This window comes from Gouania willdenowi, chromosome 12, assembly GCF_900634775.1.
Source record: "Gouania willdenowi chromosome 12, fGouWil2.1, whole genome shotgun sequence".
Classification (NCBI taxonomy): domain Eukaryota; kingdom Metazoa; phylum Chordata; class Actinopteri; order Blenniiformes; family Gobiesocidae; genus Gouania; species Gouania willdenowi.
In genome coordinates this window covers 15733728-15758831 of record NC_041055.1, presented here as the reverse complement: position 1 = coordinate 15758831, position 25104 = coordinate 15733728, and the positions used below count along the sequence as shown (strand labels likewise).

Here is a 25104-nt window from a genome sequence, read left to right as displayed (position 1 = left end):
ATGGACAACGCGCACACAAAGACGGTTGAAGAGGTCTACAGCTTTTTCAACGTAAATGAAAGCACTGGGTTGAGTTTAGAGGAGGTCAAGAAACAAAGGGAGCGATATGGGCCAAACGGTATGTTGACTCTTCACCTAAATATGCCAGTATGCAATGTTAACGCTGTCCCGGTGTTTAGCTTCATCTGGTGGCTGTACTAATTAATGACCAACTTCCGACTGCTGCGCCGGTGGTCGGTAATAACGCTATCATTGGCTTTGCTTTGGGGCTTTTTCAAAAGTCATTTTGTAGACAATAGGCCAATAATAAAGTTTTTAAATGTGCTTAGAGTGTTTTTGTTCCATTTAGCATTTATATGTTTATTGTGACATCTAATGCCGCTAAAACCTGATACTAGGGACTGTTCGCATGCGTCACTGCGGAAACGAAGCTTCTGGTCGCTTATAACATTGTTTCAGACATTTATAAATAATATAATACATATTTAAAACTATTAAAAAAAATAAACATCGGTATTTAGGAACATACGACGGAGTCCATTAGCTGTGAAAATAATCACCAGTTGAAGCTTAACACCCTACCTGCTGCAATGACAACATGTAATATATAGTGTTCACCATGTACAGATGTTGACGTATCTTTCTCCTATTTTTCTTCTTTCTGAATGTGATAACCTACAGAACTGCCTGCTGAGGAAGGTGAGTAGACTTCGATTTATGTTTATCAATATGACTCAGTAAATTAAAAAAAAAAAACGTTTTAAATGAACAGCTTGTCATTTATAGGTAAATCCCTTTGGGAGCTGGTGGTTGAGCAATTTGAGGATTTGCTTGTGAGGATTCTTCTACTTGCTGCCTGCATTTCTTTTGTAAGTATAAGCCACGTGTTGATACTTTTGCACGTGTCTTGCACAATACTAAACTTAACCAAAGCAAACTGAGATAACTTGAATGACTTGGCGCCTTGGATCTGACTTGCACTTTTTTTGTCTTGCTTAATGCAGAGATTCTCTTTTGGTCTTGATTTACTGTAGTATTGATGTTATTTACGAGTTCAGAGAATTATGGGAAGGGGTGCGATTTTTCCCAGTGAGTGGCATGTTGGGCTGAACGATTTTACAAACTAAATTGCGATTTTTTTTCTTTTTTCAAGGGCCTCTTGTCATGTAGTTTTCAATGAACTCAAGCAATAAATCAGTCTGTTTCATAATAAACCATTTCAGATTTATTTAAACTTAAAATGAATATAAAATATACATTTTAAAGCACAGATTACAACAATAAAGCAAACAAATCTGCGGCTTTACCTCTTCATTATATCTAACTTACTTCATGTTTCATGTGAACATGTGGACTGCACTTCTTAAACACACTCTGAACTTAACAGGACAGGAAATATTTTTTTTAAAAATATTTCAGTAGTGTTTAGTCAAATTGTGTTTTCTGTTGGACATATTTTGTGTATCATGCTCAGCATTTGTACTTGCAGTAGTTTAATGGAAACTCAAGTGTCATTTGTGGAATTTGTGTTATGTAATCCAAGCTGCCATCATTATGACTGCAGTGGTTAAAAAAAAAAATCTGACGACAGATGACTGTCCTGACATAATATTTATTATTGTATGCCAAGTAATTAGCTTTCTGTTTGCCTGTGTATTTAATGCAGCAAATCTCAGTCAAATGTGTTCCTCTCGCGAATAAATATTACACCATTAACTTATTTAATCATTTAATCAATGCTTAATAATTTATTGCCCAAATGTTCATGAAATATTTAGACGTGAGTCAACGTATGATGTTTAATGCTCTCATCACCCCACAGAGAGTGTGTGTGTGGTCATTCTCTCATCACTCTGCTTTTGTTCTAGGATTAGCTTTTAGCTCAGAATATATTGTTGAGGAAGTTCCTGTAGGAAGAACTAGATCTTGATACAGAACTTTTAAACTGGGAGCAAAGAATACAGGTGCAGTTTTTCAAAGTGTGACCACAATAGTGGTTTAATCCTTTGAAGCACAAGAAGTGATTGATTGCCCTAGAGTACATTTGTAAAGTAGGACCTCAAAAGATGACATGAAGGGAGGGGGAGGGGGTGTTTCATCCCTGTGACACAATTTACTGTTGGCACAGTTTCTAATAGAAGACAGAGTGGTTACTACACTCCTCCCAACACACTCGGCCCAGTTTGTGTTTCTGTCAGAAGGAGGCACGATTAAAGATGATGTAGGACCAATAACATTTTTCATTAAAAACTATGAGAATTACACTTATTTGTCTATACAGGAGAGTTCAGATTTATTAGTTGCTCACACTGGGTATCATTTATTGCATTAATTACAAATAAATGGAGAGTAAAGTGCATTTTTCACAAAATTCAATTACTCAAACTAATAATGATGCATATTCTGTTTTTAACATTAACATCCTTTTAGCTACAGTTGCTAAAAATCCATAATATTCCTATTGAAAGGTGTGTAATTATGAACTTGATAGAGCTGTAGTTTGTAGGAAGTGTTTCTTTTGACGTTAAATGGAGAATTGGTGAAAACTAGCTTTGACCTTCTGTACCTACAGCTTGTTCCAGTCATTTGGAGAATGAGAAGGTGTTGCCTTTGTGTCTCTGTGGCACACATTGAGTGTTTGATGTAGACTGTTATTTGTTAAACAGTCCTAATTTTAGGGTTACGGACCCATTGCATCAAAGCCAATTCTTTGCTGGGTGGGTTTTACTGGCAGGAAGTGTCTTAAACCCGCCCCCTTCCCCCAAGACTTTGTTCAGATCTCCAAACAAAATTCTTGTGATCCAGCAACTTGATTAAATGTGAAATCACTTAAGCTAATTTTCCTTTGTATCATGTGCAGGTTCTGGCCTGGTTTGAGGAGGGAGAAGAAACCATTACAGCCTTCGTGGAACCTTTTGTTATCCTGCTTATTCTCATAGCTAATGCTATTGTTGGCGTGTGGCAGGTAAGGGCTTGATGATGTCATGTCTGCAGCTCAGTATGATCTCACAAGTCATTGGGATGACTAACATGTATTTCATTAACATAGTAGCTGTAGATTTAGAACTATTCTTTTCTTTACACCATCATAAGAAGTAATAACATTTTAACTGATTTTCATCAGTTATTACCTTTCAGTTCTAAATACACTAATAGGTCAGGAAGTAGACGCATCATTTTTTAGGGTATTTTAGTGGTTATCTAAAGCTTTTGGGGCTTTCAGGTTAAAATTAATAAAAGCGACATGCTAAGATTCATTTGTTTTTTTTATTTAGCTTGTGTGAGTGTGGTTGTACTTAATGTTTTGAGCGTTTTTTTTTTTTTTCTCACAGACTTTATTTATTCATCTATCAGCAGCAAAAACCTCAATCTCCGTTAATCAGCTAATGACTGCTGCTTAATTTAATGCAGCCTGTTGGCTTATCAATGCGCTGTGCGATCCTGACCAAGAATTGTACAGTTAGCCTATTGCATTGCCTACAGGTCCTGATGTTCTAAAAATGTCACATTTTAAAGGCTATTGAATGTCCAATACTTAGTTGTTTAATGTGTATCTTTTGATGGAATTCTAAGTGTTGGGAAGAATTTCTTTGAATTTTTCAATGGGGTAAATGACACCCTGATTTTTTTGTTGTTGCGTATGTGCATATATAGAAAGGTAGCTCTAGCTGCTAAGTATGGTAATGTGTAGAACAGTTTACTTAAGTTCAAACCATCACTAACCATGTCAGTCATAATGTTTCTGAGTGATGATTTATTGCTTTGAATTTTGCTGTTCTCCTTTAAATGGACTATGATTTATTTATAAAGGATGTGTCATCCCTGGTCCTGTTTACTCATGTCTTGACTGCCAAACTAAATTACAAAACCTAACTAACCATTAGGAGAATTTTGGAACATTGAGATTCCAGTGCTTTTATGTAGGTTTGTATGTAAGGAAAGCCTGGGTTATGGTATCTCTGTGTAGTTACGGTCTTTTCCTTCTGAAAGTAATAACACGTGACCACTATTTTACTGCTTTACAACACACCCTAGTGTTTACACAATCCCACGCCTCTGCATATCCTGGTTCAATGTCATGGGAAATGTACTTATGATTTGTCACTCGGGTTGTCTAAAGATAATCCTCCACTGTCCAATGTGTGGCTTTGAATAGAAAAACACGGACTGAAATATAACTTTGGGCAGGCACCATTGTTTTTTTTATATTTAAAAAGGCTTGTTTATTTTTTCAATATATTTTTGGGTCAAAATAGCCTCTTTATATTTCTTTCTCTACCTTTTGCTTGAAAGGAACGAAATGCAGAAAATGCCATTGAAGCACTCAAGGAGTACGAGCCAGAAATGGGAAAAGTGTACCGGCAAGACAGGAAGAGTGTTCAGAGAATCAAGGCCAGGGACATCGTGCCTGGAGACATTGTGGAGGTGGCAGGTAAGATAGATTTGACTAATGTCCAAGAATGACATATTCTGATTCCCAAATTAATCAAATGTTGATCTGCGAAGCTACTAAAAAAGTGAACTGATTGCCTATTTTCATTTCTTTAGACAATGTTTAAATATTGGTTGTACAGAGAATGTCGTACATGTGTAATCAAGAAGCAGAAGTCCAGTTTATTTCTAAACATATCTTGGCTTGCCCCCGCCCCCCTTTGGAGGAACACGTTTTCTTTTCTTTTGCGTCACTGTTGATTTGATCTCCTATCAGCTGTCTGTTCACAAAGATACTTTATTATTCTTTGCATATTTTTTCTGCTTGTTTCCCTGTTACTTAAAGGAAGTAAATAGTTTCTACGCAAGGTTTTTATGAAAACAGGTCGAGCGTAGAGATTTGAGCCAGTTCGTCAAAAGGTTTTTGTCTGATTACTAGATGACTGGGACGGATGATGCTGCACTTTCTGTTGACAGTTGATGGCTTCTTTCAGAAGTGTTCTTTTTTAGGGTAAAATAGACTGTCATCAAGCACTAAGTGTAACTTATGCTAGGCTTTACTTTATTTATTTATTCTTGCCGTATATGAAGAATGTCAGTTTTGTTGAAAGACGTGGATGGTTACTCCCTTACCTGTTCTCCCAGTCCCACAAACACATCTTTTTTCTTTGTGTTGGCCTTGAGGATCATAGCTGTGTTTGCTCATTTGTCTTTGATCGGATTTTTGTCTGTTCCCAACTGTTTGCTTTGCAGTATGATGTTGGTCTCATGCACTGCATTATCCTTCTAAGGACCACATCTTCCAACTTTTGTATATTTACAGCTCTAAGATGATCTATTCTAAATATAACCTAGGATCCACCTGGACAAAATAGTAAATACAGGTTGTTAAATCTTTAGTGAGTATCATCTACAGAAGGTAAAAAATATTGTACATAGAAATATACATGTATCTAGTGAAGCAGGAGAAATTGTGGTCACCAGTGATAACTATTAGTTTATTGACTGCACTGAATCCATTTCACAGGAATTACAAAACATTGTCAATCAATTTCACATGAATGACAGACAAGTAAAACAGAGTTTACTGCACAGTGGCTCTTCTGAACACACACTGACCACAGCTAGTCATATGTCCTTGTGTTATGCTTAAGTATTTAAGGGAAGACTGACACAAAATAATGCTTCACCAAAATATTGTTAATTATATTTGTGCAAATTAACTTTAAATCATTAAAAACAAAACTAATACAGAAAATAGTAATTTCTGTGCTAGTGTTATCAACTTCTCTGTTAATATGGACACATCAGTGCTGCTTAACAAGCAGAATGAACTTGTTTTATGAAAACTGGAAAATTTCACTACATATGAAAAATAAACATTTGTCAGTGCATTATAATATAAAGAACTGAGTGGTCTATGAAAACCTGGGCACACAGTTTAACTTATACTTACCACCATGTGTAAAGTTCAACCTGAACCTGCACTGCAGAATGCACATACAATTCAGTGCTAATTAAGGATGGGAATCAAAAACCGTTTTTCTGAGAACCGGTTCCCAGCAATCCAATTCCTAGGAATCGTTTGTTTGCTTGCCTGTCAATTCCGCTTATCAGTTCCTCTTGCGTCGCAAATACGTAGCAATAAACTCCTCCAGGTGCTGTATATTGTGTTTATGCTAGCACCAAGTGATGCTCCTTCCACCATATAGTTGTTTGCTGTCCACCGCAGAGAATCCACCTCCTCCGTGCTGTGTTTATAGCATCTCTGTTGCTACGCTACTCACTTCTGGGTTCTGTACACTCCTGCTAAAGTTGCTTCTTGCGCGGCTTTTCCATCAAAAACAACAAACTTCAGCAAAAACACACACCTTGTCGCCAGTTTATTCCTCATAACAAGTAATCAAACATGGGAGATGGACTGGTACTGATCGTTGTCTTTAGTTTGCTCACACACACGTTCAAACAGCGGGGACGGCGTCTCTGAAGGTCCATTTATAGAAATGTAAACAAAGGCTAAACTAAAGCTTTACCATTTAAATACATAACTATAAGTGCAGCTGTAATTTTGGTTAATATGTTTTTTTTTACACAATAATTATTTGTTTTATGTCTGAATTAATTTTGGATCAAGTTGTTCAAGTTCAAAAGGAGCACTGTAAATATTCTCAAATGTTTGTAGCCAAAATGTGTCATATGTTGTAATAATAATAATTCATCAATTTTATGTAGTGCTTTTGTATATATTTTTATCCAGTAAAAACAATCCCAGTGAATTAAAAGAGAGCTGATATCCCTGCAGGGAATTAAAGAAACAAAGATGATTTATTAAAGAGTTAAAGCAAACAAATCCATTTGTATTATTTCATTCCCTCACCCAATGAGAATCGATAATGGAATCGCTAAATTCTTATCAATTCCCATTTCTAGTGCTAATACTAATATCAAATTTTTTTTGTAAACTTGAAAACCTGTAAACATTTAACTTGTGTAGAAATTAAAAAAATAATAAAAGTAATTAAAATAAAAACTGATATTCGACAGGAGTACTCATGATTGATCACGTTTAGAACCTGGGACCCCAACTTAAATCTATATTGTCCACAAAAAGACTCCATGACCTCTTTTAGAGCTGTTGGGAATTCTTAACCTCTAGTTTATAGCAAGGTTCAATTTAAAATCCGGACGGTGCCTGCACTTTGTGCCTTTATTTAACTTTGTTGGAATTCAACAAAAATAAATATCCTGCCCTTTGTTGTCTTTTCTTACCCATGTAGGGACATCACGATTACCCATTGTCACATTTAATCGCAGTAGTAAACATTCCGATTATATCGAAATTAGTCCTGGTTCAATGACACACTCATACGGATGTCAATACAGACACACAGGATGGTTTACACACAGACAACTTCTTTTAGAAATCGTAATTCTACACACATAGATTGAAATACACACTCACGGATCAAGGTACAGACACACGGATTGTATTACATACACACAAATAGTTTTGTTACAATAATGGCCTCATACAATGTGGAGTGTTCATGTGATTTTATTTTATTCATTGTTGTGTGCTATTGAATAATGCAAAAATAATCGTCATAATTGCAATTAATTCTCTGACAGTAATCGTACTTCGAAAATCTATAACAGTGACATCCCACATAGGGACAAAGTCAATAATATTATTGTTTACTTTGAGCTAGGACAGCGAGATATGATGTTGCATGAAAATTACACTCGTTTGATATCCTTGCTCGTGTTTAACAGTGTAGGGAAGTCTGTGTGTTGTCATCCTCTGTCATGTTTTTTTGCTCTGAAGGGTTTGAAGGATTGTTCTTTTTATTGTAACCTGCTCTAACTTACACCGGACGTTCACTGTCACTGGTGTTTTGGTCTTTTGCTGTTGATTAAGAGGAATCAGAAATATCTTGGCTGTATTAAGGGACTAAGAATCCAGAAATCTTTTGTTGTAACACAACAAGAAGCTCATCAATAGATGTAAAAAAATAAAATTAATCACCATTGATCTGATGCATGTTATTACGGTAAAGGAGGACACGAGCACTGGAAACAAAGTAACACACACCTGGTGGATTAAAAGAGAGCTGATATTCTTGCAGGAAATTGAAGAGACAAAGATAATATAACAGAGTTAAAGCAAACAAATCCATTTGTATTATTTCGTTCCCCCACCCAATGAGAATCGATACGAGAATTGGTAAGGAATCGAATTGATGAGCTGTATCAATAATGGAATCGGAATCACTAAATTATCAATTCCCATCCCTACACACAATGCCACCCATACACACATTATATTAACATACAAGCTTAGTAATATCACACTTAATATCCGTTTATGGAATAATTGAAACATGAACTAGGTTGTCTGTTTCCTGCCAAGCTATTCCCATCACTAAATGAAATTAGGGTAGTCTACTTGTGGTGACCTTATTCCCAACACACTGTGTGTGTGTTTTTTTTTTTTTTATTACTCCAAGACTGGAAGTTTTATAATCAGTGACTTTTTGTGGGAACGTTCCCATAAGGCTTTATATTCCGAGATACCTTATTCCCCATTTTTTTGTGCATGTGTGTCTTCCTCATGCAAAGCTGATTCTGTTTATTGTATTTTGCTTTAAGGTTAGTGAATATCTAATTTAGAGACAGGCATCTGGTGGATCTACTGCAGCACACTACAGTGCCTAATTTGGTTGTACAGTTGGCCCGGAATAAATAAGATTCCTGCATTAGTAGAAAGAATAAACTCTCTTTTCGAATGAGGTTTTGTAGGTTCTGCATGTGCAGATGGAGTTAGTCGGTTTGTGCAGTGGTCTGGCTATCGATCAAACAATCATGAGAATTGTCAAAAGTGAAACAGCACAGGGAGGAGAATGTATTCTTATTTTAGCTCGTGACCCCCGTGACGTAGTTTGGGTTCTCCAGGCTTCAAAGTATTTGTTTTTAATCCCTCCCCCGAATCTAGCGGCATGTCTTCAAATGATGAGAATAGTTTTCCCATTTTTGGACGTGCGTTTAGCAGTACTCATCTGTTCCCTCATCCTGTGTCCTCCTCTCCTTTGCGTTTCTCTCTCCACACTGTAAAGAGCACAGCAGAGGTCCCATGGCTTGGTTTACGTGTCTGTCAGTGTCAGCACTCTGCAGTGTCCATACGTGTGAAAGTAGCTTTTCCTCAGCAGCACTGGCATTTAACATTAAGAAAGATGAGAAGCCATTCTTTAGGAAAAGTTGCATTTGTAAAGACAAACTTAACTGATTTTAAAAATATTTACTGTATGAAACAGTAGAATTTACCAAAACCATGAATATATACCCTTTAGTTCAGTGTAATAACAAGTGAAGGGACATAAGCACAAAAGCAGAGATGACCATTTAAAAAAATAAAATAAAATTACCACATACATTAAATGAAATACTGCTCTGGATGATTGTCAAGTCATCCACCTACTAAACCTGTTTACTAAATGAATGCTATTTCCTAGAAAATACATGCAATATAACTGACATGTTTGCATTTGCTTAGTAAAGGAAACTACAGCCTAAACACTTGGAAGCTCCTGCATTCAAGATAAATTATGCATTGAATGAATTTTATTTCTGCGATCAAATCACAAAGCCAAGAATAATTTATCATGACTGTTATCTCTGTAGTTCTGGCCCAACAATAGAAGGACCCATACAATGTATTCAACCTAGGGATGTAAAGATTAATCGTGAGGCAGTTCAAAATCGATTCAAATGTTTCAAGGTACATCAATACTCTGAAATTGAATCGCAGTACTTAAAAAATATATATTATTTTTTCTTTAGGCGCTATCTATTTAGAATTTGAAATTCAGAACTCACCACCGTGTTTTAAATCAGAAGTGTGGAAGCATTTTTGAAAAAGAGAGAATGAAAGCCATAGTTTGTTTATTTATATTATTTCTTTGATATGGGATTTGTTTTAAAGTCCAATTGTTAAGGCACAAAATACATTTTCAGTTGCACTTTTAAAAAGAAAAAGAACTATTAGGCAGTTTTGTATAGTTTACTGTAGAGCCAGAATTTAAATGAATAGGCTTCTTCTTCATTTGTACTATTTCTTTATTTATTTCATTCAGGATTTATTTTTAATTACCGTAAATTAGTTAATTGATTATTTTGACAATGAAAGATAAAAGAAAATAGTACAGTATTGTTATTTTCGAAGAAAAAAAACAATTTTTTTCAGTCATTGTCTACAGTCTAATTTTATAAAATAAATTGTGAGAGAATCGTATCAGGAGTTGAGTGAATCGTTACATCCCTAATTCAAGCTGTCTAAATAAGTCTGATCTCATTGATTTTTAATGTTTTATAGAAAAATTTGAAAATGACAAGCTTTTGTAAATCTTTGTTAATGGGAAGGTTACGTGCTGGGATAAAGAAGTTAGTGTTTTGTGTTTGTTTACTGCGTCACCTTCAAGATGGGCTTTTTTTATCATGAGAAAATACATGCGATTTCACCCAATTTGTTAGTTTAATACATGAATTCACCATTTGCATGCCTCTTGTGCTTTACATGATTAAAGCATCTGCCCTTCTGTCATTTGTATGTGCTTTATTTGAACTGTTGAGTGGTATTTAAGTGTCTCTGGTGTGTTTACAGTGGGTGATAAAGTGCCTGCAGATATCAGGCTTTGCTCAATCAAGTCAACAACACTGAGGGTTGACCAATCCATTCTTACAGGTAAATATATTTTCTGTCTGTTCAAATCTACCTTGTTAAGATGTTACATGCTGTGTTTTCATTAGCAAAGTGCTGTGATTTTAGCACATTTCCTTCAGTCTCTGTAACCTACTCATGTGTTCAGTTGAAACATGTTATTGCTTGCGTATAATGATAGAGTATGGGTAAATGGAAACTGGATGAAAGGACAATATTGACAGTGGGATAATGAGTAGTGAAAGAGCGCTTTCTGTGAATTGAATCCGTAAACCTCCTTTCTTCCTGCGCTGCCTTAATTGGTAGCAAATACCTCAGGATATTTTAGTGTTTGAGTTATTTTCCTTTATCCCTCCCTTCCCCATTCATGGCTGTACAGCCTGTCATATGCCCCACTGCCTTCAGAAGTGTGGAGTCTCACTCAGCGGATTACACACATGCTAAAATAACACACAAGATGAGGAGCTTGAAAGTCGGTAGCAAGTAGTATTGGATGGTAGTGTGGTGTGTTCAGTCATCTGCTCAGCCGTTTCCACACATCAGCCCAACGTGTCTGCCAAACATAAACTCCATCTACATGCTCGGCTGTGTGGAAAGACTCCCGCTGCCTCCCCTTCTCTGATCTTTGTGTTTTTCTCTCCTGCAGGAGAATCAGTCTCTGTGATCAAGCACACAGACCCAGTGCCCGACCCACGTGCTGTAAACCAGGATAAGAAGAACATGCTCTTTTCTGTGAGTGTCTGCAAGGACCTTTTTATAGGCTGTTGGGAGTTGTTTAACACAAAGTGCAGCCGCCTGCTTACTTACGTGAAACACAATTCATAAAAGTTCCTTAGATGCTCCAAACCATTGCTTTCTATAGCCTGCTAAAATTTAATCATTTAGTATATTTTAATAAATTGTAAGAAAACAAGTTTTAATACAAGCCAACATTTCCCCATTAGTTTAAGTTTGTCACTGGAGTAGTTGTTGAACTGAAGTTAAAATGCTGTTTGAGTAAAGCTTGAAACGAACCCCTTTTATGTTGTGCTGGTCACAGGGTACCAACATTGCTGCTGGTAAGGCTGTTGGCGTTGTGGTTGCCACCGCCGGCAACACAGAGATTGGCAAAATTCGAGATGAGATGGCTGCAACAGAGCAGGAGCGCACGCCTCTGCAGCAGAAGTTGGATGAGTTTGGGCAACAGTTGTCAAAGGTTAATAGTGTTTGATTTGGTAGCCGTTTGTGTGCAATCTTTAAGTTTTTTTTTTTAAATTTGTGCATGACATTGTATGTCCCTCGCTTCCAAACTTCCAGGTTATTACTCTGATCTGCATCGCTGTGTGGATCATCAACATTGGCCATTTCAACGATCCTGTCCATGGGGGTTCTTGGATCCGAGGCGCTGTCTATTATTTTAAAATTGCTGTTGCTCTGGCGGTTGCTGCAATCCCTGAAGGTGAGCAAGAGGATCAACACAAAGAATGCCTTGTCCTTGAAACCCAATCATTTAAATTCAATTTGTCAGTAATTCATGCTTAGTATTCTGTAAACCTCCACCTTGTAGTGAAATTGCCAATCTCCTTTCTACTCCTAATGTGTTTTTTCTGTTGGTGTTATTTTGATGCTGCGGTGCAGGTTTGCCGGCGGTCATCACTACCTGCTTAGCTTTGGGTACCCGCCGTATGGCCAAGAAGAACGCTATTGTCCGCAGTCTGCCCTCAGTGGAGACGCTCGGCTGCACATCTGTCATCTGCTCTGACAAGACAGGCACACTCACAACCAATCAGATGTCCGTTTGCAGGGTAAGAGAACAGTGGGTTTGGAAATGTGGCAATTAATTTCTTTGTGCATCTTATTGGTACTAAAAAAATTGAGCTCTGTAAAGTTTTTGTGACAGTATCACTAAAATCATCATGTTTTATGGAAAATATGAGCAACTTGAAGGGTTCAAGCTTTTAAAAAAATGTTTTATGATGCAGTAAATAATGTATAAAAAGCTCCAATGTTTTATTTAGGGATGAGTTGCTTGTATTATTAAAAAATGTCTAGTATAGTAAAGGTTTAGGCAACATAATATCTTTGACAGCTATTGACTCACATGTTTATTCAGATTTTAATTGTCTTACAATTGCTTACCACGTGATGAATTGCAAATGATTACATTCAGCATCATTTGTAATTCTGATTACAGTTGGACGATGTCCATAGCTCTCAGTTAATGGAACCATAGTGTTTTGATCCGTGTCTGTCTATAAACTTGATGGATTGCACATCATTGTGCTTGCTAAGAGCGAGTGATCATTTGCATGATGATGAAAGGCTTAACAACTTGAGACCGCACTGCGCTCCTAATTAGGGAACTCAAAAATATTTGTTATAATTTTTGCAAGCCAAGGGAGGTAAGCAAGCCTGTGAGGATGTGCTTAATCTTTCCCATGGGGTTAGGGTTAGAACTGGATGTGTATCTGACACGAGCAATATAGTGCTTCTAATAGTATTAAATGTGGCCCGTCCCAATCCTTCATGGAAGCTCTTTATACCAAGATGACACTTTAGTGGTTAATTGATAGAAGTTTTATTTCATAAACATACAGAGATGCTGATAATTGAATACTAAGTGCACACTAAGAACTAATCGTTTTGAAGCAAATCCAATATATCTGTTTTTTATCCCTCCGTCATCTCTCCTTCCTGTGTCAGGATGCTGATCAGTATGCAGCAGTTAGTCACTTGCAGCAAAACCTGTAGGGTTGCATAACTGACCTTGTGTCTCTTTCTGCTGTCTCTCTCTCTCTCTTGCTCTTCGTTTCTTGCTTGTCGATCTTTTTTACATACTCTGCATCCAAGATGGTTCTGCCCAAATAGGGTGCTCCAAAAATTAGACCCAATGAATGACAGAATGTTACCAGTGGATTCTTATTGTTAAGCCTTTTGTCAGGTTTTAAAGAAGACTCTCACTGATACCACTGTTTTCTTAGTCTTACTGGTTTCCTGGGCATTTTAAGGCAATATAATGGCTCATCTTTGACTTGTTTTCACTTGGAGATTTCTCTTTAGCCTTTCTGACCTGGTTCTTGTTCTGCCTTGACCTTGGGTATCCCATTTGTATGGTTGTACTGTTGCATTTATAATAAATTCCACTGCACAAGAATGAATGAATATCATTAAAAAGTAATATTTTCAGTTATTTCATTGATCAGGTTTAGGTCTGGTGAGTTTCCTTGTTAAATAAACGCAGTGGGAATGTGGTTATTAATGCAGGTACTGGTGCTTTTAGCAGTGGGGGCAGTGGATCCTGCCCCCCTGCTGGAAAATGAAATCTGCATCTCCTTAAAGCCCATCAGCAGAGGTAGTTGCATTCACTTTGGACTTCTTAAAGTGGACCTTCCACAGCAGATGTCATGCCTTGTCAAGCCATTGCTATCTGTGGAAACTTCAAACTGGTCGTCAGCGGCTTAGATTTTTTCCAGAAGCTGGAACTTGCTTTTTAAATTAAATATAAAATTGACTGTCATAAGACTTTGAGCACTGAGCAACAGTCCAGTCCTAAAAGGCTTCTGGTTCAGGAGTGGCCTGACACAGGAAATGTGACGTTGCACTGTTGCAGCCCTTGTCCTTGAATTCTCTGTGTGTGGAGGCTCTTACAGGATTAACTCCTGCTGCAGTTTTTGTGAATCTCCCACAAATTCTTGAAAAGACTTAACTTCCCAATCCTCTCTAGGCAGCGTTCATCCTTTTTGATTGTGCGCCTCTTTTGATGACTCTTTTCACTCCCACTTAACTTTCCATTAACAGCCCTCTGCCCTCTAACTTCAGATGAACTAATTCCAGACCACACAGTCTAAGACGGGGTTAATGAAGGGATATTTGGGTATATATTTCAGCAGTGTGTTTGTGTGGAACTGGAGTTTGACCTCTGATCTTGAATGGGGAAAGGCAGAAGAAGCATGTACTGAAAGTGATAAGACACTTATAAGGGAAAATATTTACTTTAATTGGTGTATAATGTCATAATTATAGGTGAGCTTCAGCAATGAAAAGAAAAAAGGAACATATAGAGTGCAATTGTAAAATAGATATAACTAAATGGAAAAAAGGACAACATTAGTCATTTGTGGTGGCGTGATTGTACTTATCACTCAATTTAAAATGCATGTTTTTTTAATATGAATTACACACATTCATGTATTGCATTTGAAACTCCCTGTGCCTTAATTCAAATGTATCAATCCCCTCTTGTTTTTTTTTTTTTTACATTTCTTTTGTTAATGAAAAGAGGAACGAATATGTCCAGTTGTCATTGTCCACCTCTTCCAGGGTGGCTCATTGTAACATTCAGCCATGTTCAGTAGGGAGGCTTTCTTATTCATCGACTTCTGGTTTCATCAATGGTTTTAGGGAACTTGGTGGAATCATTCCCAGTTCTTATTTTGCTTTATGGACTTTTTTGCCTAAAGTTGATTCACACATAAATCCACTGTTTCATGGTTGTTTTCGTCGTTCCACTTCATTCACGTAGTCGAGGTAATTCATTTTCATCGTGGGCAATCAGGCAAACCACATTTTAACCTGACGTAAAAGCTGCCTCCGGCCAGGTTTAATTTAAGTCTTTATTTAGACCTGAATTGAATAGTCCTTTTTAAAGAATAGAGTTGATCTATTTCGAGACCAGGACAATTTCTTTTGTCTGACAAAAGCGTATCAGTATGTCCTGCTTTAAAATGTTTAGTTTAGAGAACTAGGCTAAATCTTTGTATGGGAAACTGGTCCCATGAGTCTAAACCATTAGACTTTTTCCACAAAGCAAATATCAGAGATTTGAAATGGATAATGCCTGAAATAAATCACCCTGTGTGAACTGTATCCATGTTTTATATATCAAGATTCTTTTTTTTAATTTACTTACTGAAATCAACTTTTCAGGGATTTTTTTTAATCCTTTGAAATGCATGTGTACATTAATGTAAATGCTTTTATTTACCCTGCTTTTTTTTTTTTTTTCTTTTAGCTTTTATCATGTGATATATATTTTAACTACTGCGCTTTAGAAGTATAAATAGTCACATTCAGTTAAGTTATTTCTGGATCGTATTTCTTCCTAAATAGTGTGTTCTCACTGGTTCAAAGGTGACATTAATTGGTTCTTTCTACCTCTGATTCATATCTGCTTTACATCAGCATCTAAATCCTATTTGCTGTTTAGTGTTAAAGAGCATTATTTCTATTCAGTGGAGGGTTCTCCTAAATAAAGTGTAGTCTGCTGCCTCCTGCTGGCTATATTCTAGATAAATCTCTAGTCATATGTGCAACTTATCTTTTCAATGAAGTGGAATGGATTGTTGTGCTTTAGAAGTTTTACCTTAAGCAATGGAAGTTTCATGATTATCTCCTCTTCTTTTTCAGATGTTCATCATTGATCGGGTAGAGAGAGATCAGTGCTCATTGAAAGAATTTACAGTAACTGGATCCACATATGCCCCAGATGGAGAAGTGTGAGTATCAGGTGGAATCTGGACCTTTGTAATGTTTCAAAAGTGGATAGCATTGTTTTATACTTGATTTTTTTTTTTTAGATATCAAGATGGCAAATCGGTGAGATGCTCCCAGTACGAAGCACTGGTGGAGCTGGCCTCTATCTGTGCACTGTGTAATGATTCTTCACTAGACTACAATGAGGTCTGTACCATCAGCTTCTTCTTTCCATCTACTTACACACAGGACATGTTCAGTGTTGAAACACTTGTAACTGCCTGATAATAATTGACCTAATGAGTTTTTTGTATGTTTGAACAGACCAAAGGTGTCTATGAGAAAGTGGGCGAGGCCACGGAAACGGCTCTCACGTGCCTGGTGGAAAAGATGAACGTTTTTGATACTGACGTCAAAGGCCTGTCAAAGATTGAACGAGCCAACGCTTGTAACTCTGTATGCAAATTTTTAAGCAAATCAAACGACTAATGTACGTCATTGTACTAAAATAAATATGTGGAATGCTTGTGTTTTGTGTGTGTTTAGGTAATCAAGCAGCTAATGAAGAAAGAATTCACTTTAGAGTTTTCAAGAGACAGAAAGTCTATGTCTGTGTACTGCACTCCCAACAAAGCTCGTTCCTCTGCTGGCAAGATGTTTGTAAAGGTAGGCCCCGCCCACAATGATTATTGATGGGTTTTCTTTTCATGGTTTATGGTCTTTTTCTTTTTAAAACTGAAGTTCTCTTCTGAATGTGCTCCAGGGTGCTCCTGAGGGGGTGATTGACAGGTGTACACACATTCGTGTTGGTGGAAACAAAGTGCCTTTGACGCCTGGCATCAAAGAGAAGCTGATGTCTGTGATCAGAGAGTACGGAACGGGCCGAGACACTCTGCGCTGTCTGGCTTTGGCCACACGCGACAACCCTGTGAGCAAAGACGAACTGGTTCTGGAGGATTCCAACCGCTTCATTGAGTACGAGGTAAGTCTCGTGAGGTTTTTAATCTTTTGATTTATTTTAGTATTTTGTGAAGGAAGGTATTAAAAAATCTGGTAATGTTCTTTTTTTTTTTTTTTTTTTTGTTCTTTTATACTCCAGACTGATCTGACGTTTGTGGGATGTGTGGGCATGCTGGATCCTCCCAGAGCAGAGGTGGCCGCCTCCATCAGGCTGTGCCGTCTCGCAGGCATCCGAGTGATAATGATCACTGGTGACAACAAAGGTATGTAAACATGACTCAATATGTAATCACAGGAAATGCATTTCAGACAAACTGACTCTTGCTGCATCTTTCAGGGACGGCGGTAGCCATATGCAGACGCATCGGTATCTTTGGGGAAGAGGACGACGTCTCCAGCATGGCTTTCACTGGCCGAGAGTTTGATGACCTCACTCCTGCTGCTCAGAGAGACGCCGTGGTCAAGGCCCGGTGCTTTGCTCGTGTTGAGCCATCGCATAAATCAAAGATCGTGGAGTACCTGCAGTCCTACGACGAGATCACAGCTATGGTAAGATTGCACACACACACACACACACACACACACACACACACACACACACACACACACACACACACAGCATGTCTGAGATGCTAAGAAGCTAATTCGAGCCAATTTTGATAAGGAAAATAATGTTGGGCAAATCAAGAATAAAGTTGAATTGTCGAGATTAAATATAAAATTTTGAGAATAAAGTTGAAATATTAACTCAAGATTAAAGTTGAAATTTTGAAAAATGAACTCAAAATACACATTCATCAACACACAGTATTTTGTAGACAGCCACAATCTGCTGTTTGTTGTCGTCATATGGTGAATTGGCCCTCGTCAGCTTCTGTAAACTATACTTTATTAGCAAACCTTCGACTGTTTTCCACAATATTGTATTTTGAGTTCATTTTTGAAATTTAGATTTTTAACGCATAACTAAGTAACTTGCGCTTAGCATTCCCCTAAAGGTCCCTTTTGGTTATGTCACTGTTGTAACACTCCGCACCCCAAAGGCAGCAGCTCCTCCCTCTCGCTACAGTGAGACGGGCAGCGGGAGGCCTCCTAAACGTACCAGGGCAAAATTAAAGCGGTTACTTTCTTGAATAAGCCTACATTCTGAGTGAACACATCCTTTAGTAACTCCTTAAGTTGACCATTTATCTTGTAAAAGCGGTAAAATACATTTGTATTGCCTTCAGAGGGACAACGAGAAGGTGAAATAGTTACTTAGTTCTGCTTTAATCTTGTCTTTTCAACTTTAATCTCGACATTATATTTCAATTTTATTCTCGAATTTTCAACTTTATTTTTGCCCAAAATTATTTTCTCCATCAAAATTGGTCCTAATCCGCTTCCGTAGTTTTCGGAGGTGAACACAACATGTAGTGCAATCTGAATGCAGTAGCTGTGCGTATTATATTCTTGCAATATATTAAAATAATACATTTATTATATTGCATAGAAACACGTCACATTTATTTATGACATTTATGTTTAAGCAGTTACTACGTACTTTTTTATTTGAGTGGTAAAAACTGCATTTTTACAAGATCCAAGCATTTTGTGTCATGGTTGTATTTGACAAGTAAATCCAGTAAAGGATTCACTTTGTCTCCTAGCTCCGTTTATTTACAAGCACTGCTGCAGTCTGCTGCACACTCACAAGATGGCGACGCTTAGTCACACCTTTCCACTGGCGATGAGGCATCTGCATATATGATGTCTATGGGTTGATCAATTAAGAAAATCCTGTTATTTTATTGGTTAATTATATCTGCGAAATTGCCAATATCCAATACCTAATTTTAAAGCAAAAAACGATTGATAAAGATAACGTGCTAATATCTAATATTGTGCATTACTCGTTGGAAGCAAACATTGTCATTATGTCAAAGCTCTGTCACAATGAAAGCTTGAGAAGTCCCAGACAAGCCTGTGTAAGTGCCTTGTATTGTACTTATTGTGAGAAAACAATCTGTAGTTTTTCCTTTATTAATTGAATAATTAGCATTATGTATGGTAAATGCTTAGAAGCTGTATTTACAAACACTAAATGATTGGTGTGACATTTTCTTCTCGTCACAGACTGGAGACGGAGTGAATGACGCCCCTGCTCTGAAAAAGGCTGAGATCGGCATCGCCATGGGCTCTGGCACAGCTGTGGCTAAGACGGCCTCTGAAATGGTGTTGGCTGACGACAACTTTGCCACCATCGTAGCAGCGGTGGAGGAAGGGCGAGCCATTTATAACAACATGAAGCAGTTCATCAGATACCTTATTTCTTCTAATGTGGGAGAAGTAGTGTGGTAGGTGTGAAGCCTTAAGGACGAGCTCTGACGTGTGCACACAGGCCTCACACCTGCTGTTGGTTTCTCTCTCTAGCATCTTCCTGACTGCAGCTCTGGGCTTCCCTGAAGCTCTGATCCCTGTGCAGCTGCTCTGGGTCAACCTGGTGACGGACGGCCTTCCAGCCACAGCGCTGGGCTTCAACCCTCCAGACTTGGACATCATGAACAAACCTCCACGTAACGCTCGAGAGCCCCTCATCTCTGGGTGGCTCTTCTTCAGATACCTCGCTATTGGATGTGAGTCAAGACACTCCTTACATTGAGGCTGTGTTTGAAATGTCATACTAACGTACTACTCATACTAAATTTGTCATCAAAATCAGTATATCGTGTGTTCATATTAGATGGTATGAAAAGGTTGAGTATGTGAGAAATACCCAGATGTATACTATATTGGGACATTTTTTAAGTATGCATACTGGGCACACTAGTCGTACTCAACTGCCCCATGATGCATTAAGGGCAGAATGTAAAATGGTCCTGGGACCGGTGTCACAGTCTAAGTTTACCTCCGTACTGAGATTATAACCCTAACATAATCCAATAAACAAATAAAACACGTGTCCTTTCACTTTGAAAACAAAAATAAACAAAAATGAATTATTTTTTTAAGTAAAAAATCATTTTCGGGTTGCGCGCACGCGCATATATGTGCATGTACAATCTCAGCACGATGCGCTCTTGGTACATGACAACGCATTCAAGTTTAAAAATCGAACATCCGCTTTTCAAAACAAAAGCACCTCTTGTCTTCCATTAGGTTTTTAACCCTTTTGTAAATAGGGCTCTTGTTTTGAAGTTAAGCAGAAGTTTTGTCAGTAGCACAAATGTTGGCATGAAATGTGTTTATGAGTTTTATGGATCAAATACCCACATCTTGATATTGTACTTGGTCACTTTCTGGCTTAATATGTTTTCAGAACTTTCATAGGTGGCAAATCGACAGATATTTAGCCTCAATATGCTTCAGGTGTTTGTCGTAGGTTTGAAATGCATTTTAGGAAACTTGGAAGTATACTTCAGTTGGAACGCTCATCATCCTAATCATATTTTGAGTATATAGTAGACAGTATATACTCGGTGAATGTGTAGTGTATAGGACGGAGTGTGCCCATTTCAAACACAGCTACAGTCTGAGCCAAATCGTAAAATGCTAAAGATTTTTTGATTGCACAGTGAAGTAGTTAATTGGATAATTAAAGTATTTAACGATCATTCTGTTAATGAGATGATGCATCATGTGTGAATATGTTTTGCCTCCAGGTTATGTGGGAGCTGCGACTGTTGGTGCTGCTGCCTGGTGGTTTGTTGCTGCAGATGATGGACCAAGGATTACCTTCTATCAGCTGGTAGAGCTTTATTTACCACAGAGGCGCTTTTAACATGAAAAATGGAATGTTTATATATATATATATTTACCCTACATTTTTAATTTCCCCTTTTAGAGTCATTTCCTCCAATGTGGTCCAGAATCTCCAGATTTTGCTGATCTGGACTGTAAGGTCTTTGAGTCTCCTTACCCTATGACCATGGCTTTGTCAGTGCTGGTCACCATCGAGATGTGCAATGCCCTTAACAGGTTGGTTTGAACAGGCCATCCTCATCATTGTCTTGGTTGAGTTTCTAAATCAGTCTGTAATGGTGTGTTCGTCTTTGCTCCAGCGTGTCTGAGAACCAGTCCTTACTGCGGATGCCTCCCTGGGAGAACGTGTGGCTGCTGGGAGCCATTTGCCTTTCCATGTCCCTTCACTTCCTCATTCTCTATGTGGAGCCTCTTCCTGTAAGAAATGCTTTTTATTACACGTTTAATGATCAACTGTCAGAAAGTACACAAACGCACACATGCTCACTGCTTCTGTCTACTACAAGTAAAGCACATTTAAATAAAACGACAACAAGGATTATGGGTGATCAGAGCATCTGGTGGAACATTTTCATATCGTGCACTTGATTGTATCAAATAACTACAGATGATTAACAAACTATTTTTCTTGTGCCGTTTCTTAATTCTTGGACAGTCAAAGTTTAAACATTGATCATTTTACAATAATGTGTTAAGGTTTCGTTTCTTCAGGTAATTTGATCTCCTGACATATCTCCACTGCCAACTGTCAGTCTTCCTCAGAGGTGATTGCTTTGAGGTGTCCCAAGGAAAGCAGTGACTGATTGCTTTCATGTGTTCTTTCTGGGCGTGGCCAACCTCGTATCGACAAATCAAAGCAATCACCTCTGAGGAAGACTGACAGTTTGCAGTCGAAACATGTCGGTAGATCAAATTCCCTGAAAAAAACTTGTCTGAGAAAACAAAACCTTAACATATTTCAAAAAGAGTCTAAAATGAATTTTCTAGGATAATAATAAGTTTGACGAACCGTTTGTCTCCTTTTAGATCATCTTCCAGATCACTCCTTTGAACCTGACGCAGTGGCTCGTGGTGCTGAAGATCTCGCTGCCTGTCATTCTCCTGGACGAGTTCCTTAAGTTCGCAGCCAGGAACTACCTGGAGCCCGGTAAAGAGCTGGAGAAACCCGACGGCTCCAAGGGCTGTGCCCTGTCTGCATGTCTGGAGGGAATCTCCTGGCCTTTCGTGTCCATCACTCTCCCCCTGGTCCTCTGGATCTACAGCACTGACACTAATATGGCCGACATGTTCTGGTCCTGACTGACTTGAGCACAACCTCGACTTTTTCATTCCTGCCCCACCCCCCCGCCATCACCTCACTCTCTTCTTCTTCTCCTTCTCTGTCTGCATTCCTTACATCTGCATAGCTAGCGTGTGCGTGTGGTTGTAGAGTTATTGTGTGTGATTGTGCGTTTGTACGAGAAGGACCAACTTATACACGTGAAACCTGACCAATATTATCAGTTAACATTGGAGAAGTTGAATAGGACTGCGTGGGTGAGGCCATCACTCTGAGTGTTAGAACACCATCACTCCCATAGCTGCGGACTGTGTCGCTGGTTTGAACGATGAATACTGTTGCCAGTCTTTTTGTCCATGTTGATGATGCCTTTAAGGTTTCTATTTTAACTCTGTTAGACACACCTTTTTTTATTTTCTGTCACTACAGTTTAGATTCACTTCCCTCTTGATGAAAAGGAAATTCCCAACATTAGAAATCATTTGATCTGTACAGAGATTCAACACTATTTTATGCAACCTTTTTTTATGGCTATATAAATGATTAGATCAGTGCTCGCGTGGCTAAGACATACCGCCTTGTTTTGTTTTTTATTTTAATGTTTACCATTGTGTCTTCAGTATAAACTCAGAACTCTTTCAGAGAGGACAAGCTCCATGTGGTGCAGACCAGGACGGGGAAAGGTTTGGGACTCAAAGTGAAACGTTGTGATTGCTCAGCTCAAAAAAAAGAAACCAACAAACCCATCCTGTTTAACATAAGTGGCATGTTGTGTGACCAAGCATGAACTGTATGTGGTATCTTCATTTCTAATTTAAATGTGTTTCCTGTTGTTTTGCCCCCTAAAATGATTGAAACAAAGTCCGTTTATCTGCACTGGGCAGAGCACAGCTACCTCAAAGTGATAAAAAGATGTTTTTCCCAAAGTCTAGATGCTTTTCTTTGTACAGCCTTGCTAAAGCCTAACATCGAGGTGTGCCCACTTTCAGCTTGTGCAGAAAACGAAGAACAAAATCTCTCCCTGCCTCTGACGTTTTATAAGGGATGTTTTTTTTTTTTGTGTTGATTTGACAATGACTTTTGTGTTGTCTTGGAGACAGAACTGGGTGGGGATGCTGTATAATCATTACATCTCCATGGCGTTTGATTCAAAGGAAAGTAATGAATAAAATCCCTAAACCTCATTAAAACCATCCAAACAAAGTTGGATTTCAAATAATCCTCCCAAATGTTTTGCTTTTTTTTTTCTAACTTGGCAGGAAAATACACGTCTGAACCCTTTGAATCAAGTGTTTTCTGTCTTTATTTAATGCAGTTAAAGCTTGTGGTTATAAGCATTTATATCCAGTGTTGTTTTGTATGTGCATTTAATACTTGAATACAGATCATTTCAGACATGAATGCTTGAGTTTTCTTTGGCGGAGGAATGATTGATGGATTCTAGTGTGGTTAGTTAATAGTGGAGAGTTAGTAATAGTGTCACTAATCTGGAGCATCGTTGGCCGTGTGTGAAAAACCATCCGCTTGTCTGAAGCATGGGTTACTGCACACTGTGTGTTTGTGGTCCAACTAACAAGTGTGTTTCTTCCCCATGCCCTCCACTGGCCCCCCTCCGTCACTACTGTGAGTATCAATGGTCTTACCTACTCTAATAAATACTGTGCATCAGTGAAGTGAAGAGATGAGCATCAGGCCTGGGCTTGAATAATTAAAAACCTTATTTTAATTGCATAATGTAACAATGTTCAATTACAGTGACTGGCATTCTTATTTTTTAAAGTATTATAACTACAAGCAAATTACTAAAATTCTATTATGTTTAATTACAATTATTGAGCGTGAAATAAATTAAATTTGTTATTTTGGGCTAATGTGAAACAAAAGTAAAGTTAGGAGTAAATGCCATACAATTTAATTATAAACATAATATATTTTAGATTAGAAATTACTTAACTACTGAGGCAGCTCTGTTGTGGCACATCTAATGTTTTATTTATTTATTTTTTCACAATTTTTTGCTATTGCATGGTACGATTGGGCTCAAGCATTGTCATCTATAACGAGGCCCTGAAAATAAATGACAAAAGCCGTCTGTTGGTACTAGGGGTGTCCCGATACAACTTTCTCATTTACAATATGATACCGATATTGCTGCTTGCGTTTTGGCTGATATCGATATTGATCCGATCCGATGCGATATCAGCATGAATCATACATTTATTACTTTTATTTTATTTATTTTTTTAAAAAAGTAATTATTTTGTAGTGTGGAATGTTAGAAAAGGTTTGATCAAGTGATGTTACTCAACCAGAGAACAATAGCAACCGTAGGTTGACCTATTTATTATTAATCAATTGGTTACATACATTTTAACCGTCAACATAATATATACAGTATTCTACAATTGCATAAAAAAAATTGAATCCAATATTCGTTTTCAGGCTGACAGCTGATCGGGACACCTCCGGTTGGCATCACTGTAAAATCAAACCCAAAAATACGAGCATAATGGATTCATAAAATTAATTAACTTGATTTCCTCCAATTTTGCATGTAATTGAAGAATTTAATTATCATGTACTTAAGAATTACAAATTAAATTAATTTACAATTGAATTATTAATCCAAATTTCTTTTTATTTTTTAAAATGTATTAATCACAGTATGTATATATATATATATATATATATATATTTACTGTCTTAAATTATAAGCAACCCTTTATCAATCTAGATGAACATGGTTTAAATGATGCAGTATTGATGTTCCACAGGTCCTTAGATCTGGTAAAGGTGGATGATGATTTATTAGCAGTCAGTCAGGGAAAGCAGACTATGGATGTCACTGTGTGCTCTTCTCTTCACCCCCTCACACTTGCTTTAAATCACCTTTATTTTTTTCTAGGCAACAATGTGTAAATATTCAGACACTTTTTAAACTTGTCGTGTCTTTTCCTTCCAGGTTGGCTCTCTTAAAAGCTTTCCCTAAATTTGAAAACTGTGTCCTCATCATCGCCCGCTGCATCTC

General features: G+C 37.7%; 1 protein-coding gene across 1 annotated transcript; it reads left to right on the top strand.

Moving 5' to 3' along the window:
• Positions 1–23477, top strand: atp2a2b (ATPase sarcoplasmic/endoplasmic reticulum Ca2+ transporting 2b). Its single transcript, XM_028462192.1, has 23 exons — positions 1–118; positions 682–699; positions 787–869; positions 2861–2965; positions 4294–4432; positions 10589–10669; positions 11292–11377; positions 11685–11840; positions 11942–12083; positions 12263–12429; positions 16031–16119; positions 16201–16303; positions 16421–16552; positions 16643–16762; positions 16860–17078; positions 17196–17319; positions 17394–17605; positions 19172–19392; positions 19469–19671; positions 20698–20783; positions 20880–21013; positions 21097–21214; positions 21824–23477. The coding sequence occupies exons 1-23, from the start codon at positions 1–3 to the stop codon at positions 22094–22096; spliced, it is 3129 nt and encodes a 1042-aa protein (XP_028317993.1). The 3' UTR covers positions 22097–23477.
• Positions 23478–25104: the final 1627 nt, after the last annotated feature.

Coding starts and splice junctions, on each gene's coding strand:
- atp2a2b (XM_028462192.1), top strand. CDS start 1: ATGGACAACGCGCACACAAAGACGGTTGAAGAGGTCTACAGCTTTTTC. Junction 2,966..4,293: donor CTATTGTTGGCGTGTGGCAG/GTAAGGGCTTGA, acceptor TTTGCTTGAAAG/GAACGAAATGCAGAAAATGC. Junction 11,378..11,684: donor AGAAGAACATGCTCTTTTCT/GTGAGTGTCTGC, acceptor TGCTGGTCACAG/GGTACCAACATTGCTGCTGG.